The sequence below is a fragment of the Pteropus alecto genome, unplaced genomic scaffold (assembly GCF_000325575.1).
Source record: "Pteropus alecto unplaced genomic scaffold, ASM32557v1 scaffold156, whole genome shotgun sequence".
NCBI classification, from domain to species: Eukaryota; Metazoa; Chordata; class Mammalia; order Chiroptera; family Pteropodidae; genus Pteropus; species Pteropus alecto.
In genome coordinates, this window is record NW_006437746.1 from 4647398 (window position 1) to 4658205 (window position 10808).

General features: G+C 46.7%; 1 protein-coding gene and 1 pseudogene across 1 annotated transcript in view; one reads left to right on the top strand and one right to left on the bottom strand.

The window, feature by feature from the left end:
• The window catches only part of PRSS46P, an 11561-nt gene extending 5840 nt beyond the window's left edge, over nucleotides 1–5721 (bottom strand). The window contains exons 1-5 of the mRNA XM_015591684.1: nucleotides 5640–5721; nucleotides 4027–4040; nucleotides 2752–2915; nucleotides 2338–2597; nucleotides 1373–1536 (exon numbers count right to left, since the gene is read on the bottom strand). Coding sequence (XP_015447170.1) covers nucleotides 1373–1536; nucleotides 2338–2597; nucleotides 2752–2915; nucleotides 4027–4040; nucleotides 5640–5721 — 684 coding nt within the window. The remainder of the gene's footprint in view (nucleotides 1–1372; nucleotides 1537–2337; nucleotides 2598–2751; nucleotides 2916–4026; nucleotides 4041–5639) is intronic.
• A 1497-nt stretch (nucleotides 5722–7218) lies between these two features.
• LOC112482088 lies at nucleotides 7219–7337 on the top strand (annotated as a pseudogene).
• The last annotated feature ends 3471 nt before the right edge of the window (nucleotides 7338–10808 follow it).

The window sequence follows — 10808 nt, forward strand, 5'->3', positions numbered from 1 at the left end:
AAAAAAAATTGGGTAAAAAAATAAAGCTGATTCCCTCTTTCGACTTTTCAGATGAATCGAAATTAAAATATTTAAATAATTAAGAACACGTAGAAACAGACAATTTAATGATCTTAGAGTGGGAAAGACATTTCTAAGCACGGCACGAAAACTACAATCGGTGAGGAAAATCATGATAAATGTGAACACATCAAAATTTTAAATAACACTGGAAAAAATCCACACCAGATAACACACACACTAACTCCTGCCCTCCCTCTTTCTCTCTCTTTCTCTCTCTTTCTCTCTCCGTCCACACCAAAAAAAAGATAAATGATGACCAACTAGGGTAAAATATTGTAAAGCATTTTACAAAGAGTTAAAACTTCTGGTTCCCAACGTTTTGTGGTAACTTTTTATGTTGAAAAATATAAGACTTACAGATAAATCGCAAGTATAATATTCTTACCCAGATTACTAATTGCTAATGTTTTACCATATTCGTTTTATATTCTCTCTCTCCATATGTATGTGTGTGTATTTATTTATTTATGAACCACTCGAAATTAATTGAAAAAGACATGACGTTCCTTCACCACTAATTACTACAACACATAATAAATAATCCAGAGTTTTTACAACTCTACCAAAACAAAAGTAGTTTAACAGAAAAGCGTGGGCAAAGAACAGGAGAAAGTGTAAATGGTACATTGAACACAGCGAGCATCTTTACTTAGACTCCCTTTGCCCCTTTAAAATTTATTTAGAAGGTGAGCTCTTCCCCTGACCCTAAGTGAAAAACTTGGGCAGCACCGGAACATTTTGCTCCCTGTAGTTAATATCATAATTACTACAATTATACGGTCACAAAAACGTCTCAGTTCAGAAATCGGAATATCTATTTCCATGCAACAATCACGATGCTAAACTTGATTTAAAGGAAAACATCTCCCCTCTGCTACCTAGGGCTTTTGGCAAGCGGGAGGCCTGGAAGGAGGAAGCCAGGCAGAACCAGCTGGGGCACATTCGTAAAGGAGAATGTTGTAGATAGAGCTAATTAGGGAATTGGAGCCACACGTATCACTGCAGATAAAACTTAAAAACTGTTGAACAGAAGAAACGAGAGGCGGAAGCGTGCTTGCAGAATGACGCCGCCTGGTTCCGCCAGCCCCTGGCCCAGACCCGGGCATGGGCCTGATCGATGCTCAGACATGTTCCAGTGACCTGGGACGTGCTGCCGTTACGGCCATCGTCATAGACAGAAGCAAAGAGTATTTTCGCCCCAGCTGATGCCCAAGGAAAGGAGGTTTTTTTTATGGTCTCCCCGTGCCAGATAAAAAGGCAGGCATGAACCCTGCAAGCCCCTCCCTGCCCCGGGCCCCACGCTCCGCACCTGGCAAGAGTCTACGCCCCATTCCGAGGTGGCGCACAGCACGTCGTTCCCGATGAACTTCCTCTGGTCCTTCAAGAAGAGGAACTGGTACCGCTGACGGCAAATCCTATTTTTTATGATCTTGACAGCCACCTCCTGAAGACTGTGGGAGGCGTTTGGGGTCACTAAAGAGAGAGAGAGATCCTGCCTCATCCATCCCTTCAGTGATTTGGCACAACCCCATCTTTGGGTTATCCACATTCCCCAATGTGGGGGGGGCAGGGCCATTCGGTGGGGTGGTGGTTTATAAAGGCCCGGCTGCAGCCTGCATTTTGAAAAAGCTCAAGCTCATTAAAAAAACTAAGCAAAATCTCCCGGGGGGTTCAGAGCGACATCCAGGCACCAAAGGAGGACGAGGAGCAATGACCCTAGTAATTCAGGTTCCATGAGGGTGAAGGGCTGAGCACTGCTCCATGGCTACCTGGCAAGGTGGCAAGACCTTGGAGCCCAGAGTGAGCCACCCCCTGGAAGGCAGGACCCCACAAAAGCTCCTAGATCCTAGAACCCCAGAGTGACTCCGACAGAGGGCAGACCTCCAGAAATTATTGTCGCCTCAAAGTAACAAGCGTGTGTGAGGGCCATCCAGGGCCTCGGCTCCTCCTAGACGTGGCTGTTGTGCCACCTGCAGGCAGGGAGCCCCATTCATAGTGAAAGGTTCATCTCCTGCCATGCTGCAAGGTGAGGGCGTGGCTTTCCATTTCACTTTGGAAACTGAGGTCCATGCCGGCCACGTGTGTCTTTCACACTAGAGCACTGCGTGTACCTTCCCATCGACAGGGGTCAGGAGAGTGTGCGGCAGGGGCAAGTGCTCTGGAAATGTCTGCCGACGGAGTGAACGAGTGAATGAAGGAATGAATGAACCAGCCCGTGGCGAAGTTGCCTCTGAAGAGGCGGGTGTCTTGAAAACTGCGCCTGCCTCCACTCACCTCGATTGTTTTTAAGTCCCCACACGATCGTCCAGCACAAGGTTCCAATAGATGGCTTGAGTTTGGTGCTGGGTAGGCAGACGGGCTGGACAAGGGGGGACCAGAAGATGGGGTCCCTGAGCTTCAGGAGGGCGATGTCCTCCGAGATGAGGTTGTTGAAATCCTCGTGAATCACGATGCGAGAGAGCGGGAGCTGAGTGCCGTTTTCCGGGAGGTGCTGGACGCCCACCATCACAGAGTACTCTTTGGGGTCTATGGACCTGCAAGCAGATTGCCAGCAGTGAGGCCATGAGGGGTTGGGGAGACACGGGCCACCCAGCCAGGCCCCTACTCCCAGAACCCCAGATTCACCAGAGTCCCCCACCCCAGGCCACAAAGCAAAGCCCCTGGGACCGGCCGGCCACCCTGACTGACCTCTGCAAGCAGTGCGCGGCCGTGAGGACCCACTGCTGGTGGATGAGGGAGCCGCCACAGACGTATACGCCCAGGAACAGGATGCTCACCTGCCATGGCCACTTGCCCACCTCCACCAGCTGCCCCTTCACCACCTTGCAGGAGATGTTGGTCTGACCACAGCCCTGGAACAAGGGATCTGAGGGAAAAGGTAGAGAGGGGGCCATGCCAGCCCCGTGTGGACCCTCAGGCGGCAGAGGCAGCACGCAGATCCCTGAATGGCCGACTGCGGAGGCAGAGGGGGCCGCCTGCCAGCCGTCACAAGCAGCCACTGCCACACGGACTTGTAGGGAGAGTCCTTTCCCACATCCAAAGGCCCAGAGACAGCAGGTGCCATGTGTTATAAAGAGGGACCCCAACAATGGGGACTAGACAATCCCTCCCGGGCTTATTATCAGCCATTGCCCCAGGATTCATCCCTCTCTCCCTGTTTGCACAGCAGATGGTTTGGGGGAGTGAAGGAGAAGAGAGAATCATCAGAGGGGTGAGCTGTCAGTCAAGGGGTCGGTGACAGGGCACAAGTGAGCGGGGCCGCTTGTCGACGTGGTCAGAAAGCAATGGACAGTGACGTCACGTCGTACAAGCCCCAGGCCTGCCTCCACGGACCACCGCCCTGGAGCTGTCCTCTCTGTGACCATACGAGGAAGCGAGCAGAGACGCTTGTCACTTCCCTCCCTGCCCCTCACCGGCCCCCAGAGTAGGAGGGAGAGGAAAGGAGCCCGCACTGAGCGGGTTATGAGGTTGGGATTTTTGAACTGGACCACCTTGGGTGGGAAAGGTTGGAGAAGAGGAAAGGTTGGGACCCAGATTGAAGACAAATGAAATAGCCTTCTGCCAAGTGTGGGCTGGCCAGCGAGCTGCTCCCTGTGATCACAGAGGCGAAGCTGGACGTGTGCTGACATTGTCCCCAACTGGCACAGGTCCAGAAAGTCGCTCAGCAGCTCGGCATGCAGTGCCAAGCAGAGCAGCAGGGACTCAAAAGCGGTAACCAAGGCTTGTCCCCGCCGTGGGGGGCGGGGGTCTGTGATGGCAGAGGAGGGGGGTGCAGCAATAAATGGGCAAGGCTAATAATCTATGGGGACACATACACTTCAGCAGAAACATCTGCCGGGCCCTTCCTCGTAGCAATTCCTCAGAGGGTCACAAACCATTGATGTGTGGGCTCATTCTCCCGTGTCCCAGAGCGCCTGGTCCTAACAGGTGTAGATGGCTGGTTCCCTGGCTGGACACGTTCACCGTCAACCAAGGGCCTCCCCCAGGAATCCATGGGGACCCACACAAGCCCTCGCATCTCCACGGAGCTGCGTCTCGCTTTCTCCCACACCATTCCATTCTCGCCAGGCCCCTGTCATGGCGTACTAGCCTGTTTTCTTTCTCCCAAAAGGGAGAGCCTCGTTTCCGGCCCATCCCATACCCTCTGGTGGGTGAGTGGCCACCTCGTTTCACAGTCTGTTCCACTTTGGGAAGAAAGAGAGGGCTTCCAGGGGCTTCTCTTTCTTTTCTCACAGGGCCGAGGCCCCACGGAGCCGGGGTCCTGCAGAATGAATGTCACCACCTAAAACGTGACAGTTCTCGGGAGCAGGAGTGGGCCGCGCCCTCAGTGGGTTCCCAGTGTCGGGGAGCAGCCCTCCTCAGAACCATGTCCTGGACTACGTGGACCCCAACCTCCTTCCCCAAAACCTCACACTGGATTTGCAGGATTCAGCCTGGGGACGCCAGCACCACGTGCCAGCACCAGGTACAACAGTTGTATCTGGGGGGAGCCAGAATGGATTATCTGAGGATGGGAAGTGTTGCCAATCAGCCTTGTCATAGGCACAGTGTCACCATTCCATACCCAGGGGACATTCATTGGCTCAAATGGAGCCCACTACGCACCACCTCTACGTAGCCCTTCTTGGCATCCCAGAGTTGGAGCACTCCCCTTACAAGCTGTGCCCTAATGTCACCACCCACACTCACACATGGTGACAGGAAGACCAGTCTTGGCTCGTGACCTCTGTCCCTATAAGGTCACAGCCCCCTCTCTCCCACACCATCAAAGGCACAGCCTTCGGCTACATGGAGAAGTGCTGGTCCTTGCCACCCCAGAATGTTATAGATGCCTGAGGGCAGGGCAAAGTAGGAGGGCACCCATTCATTCATTCGTTCATTCACTCACTCGTTCAACAAGGCACTGGTCCAGGAAGGGGAGTCATACAATGAGGTAAAAAGACAAAGTCCCTGAGTTGGAAGACACAGCCTTACTCACAGATGCCATGCCAGCAAGTCCTCTGCCAAGAGGCGGAATGGGCAGCTGGCAGGTGACCTGAGCCAAGGTTGCCACCACGAAATTACATATGGTCAGTTAGGGTGGGAGCTCAGAGACCTCCCATCTCATGGGGCCACAAACTTTTCACCCCCAAAGAGCCTACTAAAAACCAGTATTGAATCCTGGCTCCACGAGCCACTTAAATTCTCTGGGTCTCGGCTTCCCATTGTGAGATGGGGATGTGGGTATAGCCCAGCTCACAGGTTGTCGAGACATAAAGCTGTCTGAGAGCGCCTTGTGTAGGGTGAGCGGTGACTCACACACCACAGCGTCATCAAGTCCTGGTTCTCCCGGATCTTGTCTCCCAAAGAAGCTCATCTGTTCCACAGATGTCGACTTGTGCTCCAATTTGTAATAAGGCTCTTTCTTCCCTCATGTTCTGTCACCCTGTAAACTGGAATGGCCTCGACACTGTCTCAGTCCCCAGGCGTGGCACATCACATGGTAAGGCCGTGCCTGTCAGGCATGAGGACAGCTGACACAGGCGCCCAGGCAAACAGACTCCTCCTGCACCTCTCCCATGTCCCCAAAGCCCTACCTTTGACATAGAATGGAGTCCCAAGTCCAGCAGAAGAAAATGGAGCCGTGAGGCCCTGAAGATTCCCTGATCCGCAGGCCATGGCAAGCAGGTGCCCGGTCCTTACTGGTTCTCATAACGGAACGTGGGGCCAGGGCATCTCCAATGTGTGAGGATTCTAGAACTCATGGTTTGTTTATTCAAGGTAGCAGGGAGTAGGCCTCTGCCCCAGGGCTGGGGGCTCATGCAGCTGGGGCAGCATCAGGATGCTGAGAAGGAGAGAGTGTGGCCACAGCAAGGCCCCACCAAGGCACAATGCGATGCTGCTTCCAGGAACCTCCCTAGAATGCTATACCTGGTACCCAGTGCTGAGCCTGTGACAGCGCCTGGTGTCTGGCCCACGACAGTGCCTCTCAGGCTCAGCCTGGGTGTTGGTGATGTCCCTGTATGCCCAACCCTGAGCCTGCAACAGTACCAAGTATCTGGCTAGTGACAGTTCCTGGTGCCTGCCCTATGAGGCAACCCTAGGACCCAGTCCGAGCTCCCTTATGAAGCCCTTCTGCTGCCCCTCCCCCCGGAAGTGTGGAAACTGAGGCACAGGGAAGGGGATGGCTAGTTCCTGCTGTGGGTGATTGAGCTAGAGCTGGAGTTTGCCTTTTTCCCACAGGTTCTGTATTTTCAAGAGAACCTGGGAGGGTGGCTTCCTTAGAGGAAACAGCCTGCAGGGCTGGCTCTTCATGAATCAGTGGAGAGAGAGAGAACAAAGAAGACCCAGGGAAAGAAGCCCCTCTCTGCTCTTCTGCCTGTGGTTCAGGACAAAAGCTTTAAACAGAAAAAGAAAGTTACTTTACGCTGAAAAAAATTAAAATGGTGATGACTATATAACGTCATAAAGTTCCACTCATCAATAGCACAACATCAAATATTTGAAGCGAAATCAACTGACGATATGCGAGAAACTCAAAAACTCACTTGTAGTGGGAGAGTCTTCGACTCTGTCTTTGAGGAATGGAAGAACCATAAAAACTGACCGCTCACTAGACTGCTGGGGAAACCACAATAACTTCCCTAAAAGCCGAACGACTTTGGGCCACACTTTTTACCATGATGCAATGAAACAAGGATTTAATAACAAGAGTAAGCAGAATAAACCAAATCGTTTGAAGATTTTAAACTTGTAACTTGTTTTGAAAAAATAAAAACATTCTAAAACTTCAGAAAATACTAATAGAGCAATGAATTTTAAAAATGTATTGGGTGTGTTCAAGACAAATCCATAGCCTTTAAAGTTCTTATTATTGAATAACAAAAAGTGAAAATAAATTAATTAAATGCTAAAATCAGGAGACTGTAAAAGTTACCGAATAAACCCAAGGAAAATCTGTAGGAAGCATATACAAAATATAAAAATATACCCTAATCAATTAGGACAGCAGAATTAGGAATGAACTCCATAATCCAGATCTTTGAAAAAACAAATATTAAATAGGATGAAAGGCATATTTTATATTGATAGGATATACCCCACCAATATGGTATAGCAGGCGTGAACCTTGCACTCCTAACAACACAGCTTTGGAACATAAAGCAAGAATTATCTGTCTATAGCCATGCCAACCCGAACAAGCCCGATCCCATCTGATCTCAGAAGCTAAGCAGGGTTGGGCCTGGTTAGTACTTGGATGGGAGACCACCTAGGAAGACCAGGTGCTGTACGCGTAAACAATAAAAAAAATAAGGGATTGTAAGCTGATAAGGTCCTTGCAATCTGTGAGGTCAACCAAGGGTTGCCTCGCCTAAAAACCAAGGGTGTCCCCGCCTAAAAAAAAATAAAAAAAAAAAAAAAAAAAGATGTATCAGAAGTGCAAGAAGAAATAGACCAAGTCTTAATTTCCGTGGTAAATCTTTCAAAAATCAATGGATTATACAGACATGAAATATCTGAAGTATTGAAAGGATTTGAGTAACACAATCAACAAGCCTGATCCAGTTTATAGCTAGAACACTGTTTCAAAACACACCATTTTCATTCAAAAGCACATAAAACATTCACTAAAACTAACCAACTACCAAGCGCAAATAAAACCTCAATCAATTCCAAAATGCAGAAACAACTAAGTCCATATTGTGATATAACTTTCAATAAAGAAAAAAGAGATGCCTCTACCCCTCCCCCAGATTATCCACCAGGAAATTAAATAACACCCTTCTACGTAAATAAGAAATACGGCGTGAAATTTAAAATGTAGAAGTGAATGACAATGAGGTCAATACGTATCAAACGCTATGAAATATGACCAAAGTGAGACTCAGAGGAAATTTTATGAAAGCGAGTGAAAACCAGAGAAGTCTATAATAGTGAACCAAGCGTACTCAAGAAGTTAGAAAAAGAACAAAATGAATCCCCTAAGAGTAGAAAGTTGAAATTACTAAAGCTAAATGAACTTTAATGAAATAAAATAAAAAGAAGCAGATCTGATCTCTCAAGCTAGTTTGTACATTCAGGAGTTCCCGAGTAAGAGAAACCTTCAAACAGCCTTAAAATTTCTGTCTTCTCTCTTCAGTGGTACAGCTTCATCCTGAGCTGGGCCCCTGGTTGAAAAATGGTTGCTAACGGCCCACCCCTCCTTCCACTCCCTCATCCACCTTCACGGAGAGAGTGCGCAGGTGTCTTCTCAAACCAGGCCTTAGGTGACAGGGATAACCCCTGAGGTCAGTGGCCGGGGCGCTGGACCATGCTCACTAGTCATGCCTACAAGGCACCGCTCCTGGGAGCTGGGAGTGTGACAGCTTCCTCCTGGGGAACACCAGCAGCATGGCGGAGGGTGTGGGCTGACCAGAACCTGGGGTAACGAGGAGAGGATGAGTACCATAAAGCTAAGCAGATGGTTTTTTGTAAACACCTAAGAAATAGACAAAAATTTGGTGATTCTAATCTTTAAAAATGAAGAAAAGAGAATGAGTACACGTATCAGTAATATTAGAAATAATAAAGGGGCCATAGATTCAAATTTTACACATCAGTTTGAAAATTAAAAATCTAAGCTAAAATATATATATGTAAAATAAACATTTTTTAAAAAATAAATAAAAATCTAAACTAAATTAAGTGATTTTCTATCCTAAAATTAACACAAGAAGTAGTGGGACACTCAACTAGGCCAGTAACTATAAAATTGAATTAGATAAGACAGTTTTGCAAGATGGCCAAGAATCGAGATCACTATCTTTTTTTTATTCATCAATAGCTTTAAAATACCTCACATGTAGGATAAGAAAAAAGCATGATGGGCAAAGATATTATCCACAACGGACATAATCAAAGTTTGTAAAACACTTAGAAAGAAACTCAATATTTTTCCAGACATCCGTGAATAGAAGAGCTGAATGAAGACATGTATCAGAACCCTGGTTAGGGACTCTACATGGTAAAAATGAGAGTTATCCCCAAATTAGCCTGCGTGTTTAATTTCAATTCAAATACAAATAGTATTTTTAATGGAAATTACAAACTGATTCTAAAGTCGAGACGGAAGATGAGCGTAGAAGATCAGGCAATTAAAAAAACAGGAAGAGAGATTTTGCTATCATTTAACAAAACGTAACATAAAGCTGATTGAAACAGTACAGCACTAACCCAGGGACAGACAAACGGATCATTAGGGAAATGGTAGAGGGTTCAAAACCACACTCATGAATATATTGGGATTTTGTTATTATCAAGGTGGATATTCAGATCGGCACAGTCAAAAAGATGGACTCTACGAGAAAGTGTCAACAAAGTTGGTTCTCCAATTGGAAACAGTTCATCTCTACCTCACACCACACATAAACAGAAATTTTAAATGGATTACAGTTACACATAAAAATTAATTTATCAAAATATTAAAAAGAAATATAGAAAGAGAGCTTTTATAATCTGGAGATGAAGAAAGCCATCTTAAACAAAGCACAGAACCCATAAAGCAAAGACTGGCTGTTTTGACTCCATAATAATTTTTAAAGTCTCTATGGGAAAATTACCATATTTCTAATCCACATATTTCTAAAAGACAAGTGGTTCACCAGAGAAAATATTTGTTAAATAACTGACAAAGGCTTCATATTCAGAAAAGATAAAGACCTTTCATAAGAAAAGATGAGCAACCCAATGTTTTAAAAAGGCAAAGTATATCAACAGGATTTACGAGAGAAAAGGCACACCTGTTTTCCAATAAACACATGAAAAAACATTTTTCCAATTAAAAAAAATGCAAATTAAAACAGCAATGATGTAACTTTCTACCACCGGATGGGCACAAGTTTTAAAAATGTATAATGTCCACTTTTAGCAAAAGGGAACACATTCCTTCTAGCGTACTGTAGGTGTGGATGTAAACTAGTTCAGATTCAGGAGTGAATTTGATAGTATTCATCCAAAATGGTTAAATTCGTGTTTCCTTTGACTCTCCTCAGCTCACTCCTAGGAAGGCAGCCGAGGACCTGCTGTGGGGAGGGCCCCCTCCCCCGTCACCTGTGCCGGCAGGTGTGTGTTCACGTGTTCATAACAGCACGGCCACAGTGCTAACAAGTCAGAAACAGCCTAAAAGCCGATGCCGGATAAATCCCATCGCACAGAACACATGCAGTGATGTGAAATGACGCATCGCTCTAGGTACTGACATAGAAAGGTTTTCAAGGCATGTAATTTTTAAAAAGGTAGGTTCCTACTAATACATACATAAGATCCCATTTATTTAAAAATCTTAAAGATATTTTATTTAAGGTTGCGAACGATGATTATTCCTGGGGACGGGAACAGCACCGGTAATGGGAGTGGGTGGGAGGTGGGGGTCTTTAGATGTATTTCTGAATTTTCATAGATCGCAATGCCTTCAGATATTCCTTATAATTTTTTTAAAAAACATTTGAAAAAATATAGAGGTAAACATGTAATACTTTTGTAATCAGTATTTTTAAATGCCATTTAAAAAAATGAAAGCTGATTTTAGAGCACTGTATGTGGGCCCTGCTTCCTGTCAGCCCACAGAGTACCCAAACGGATCCCTACAGTTCTCCCACTTTACAGATGAGGAAACTGAGGCCCCAAGCCCAGGTCCTTTCCCTATGCCCCAGCACTAGTGATACAGCAAAAACCACCAGCCCCACTCTGGGGCATCACCTGGCAGAATTAACTCTAGGAGACGCTGC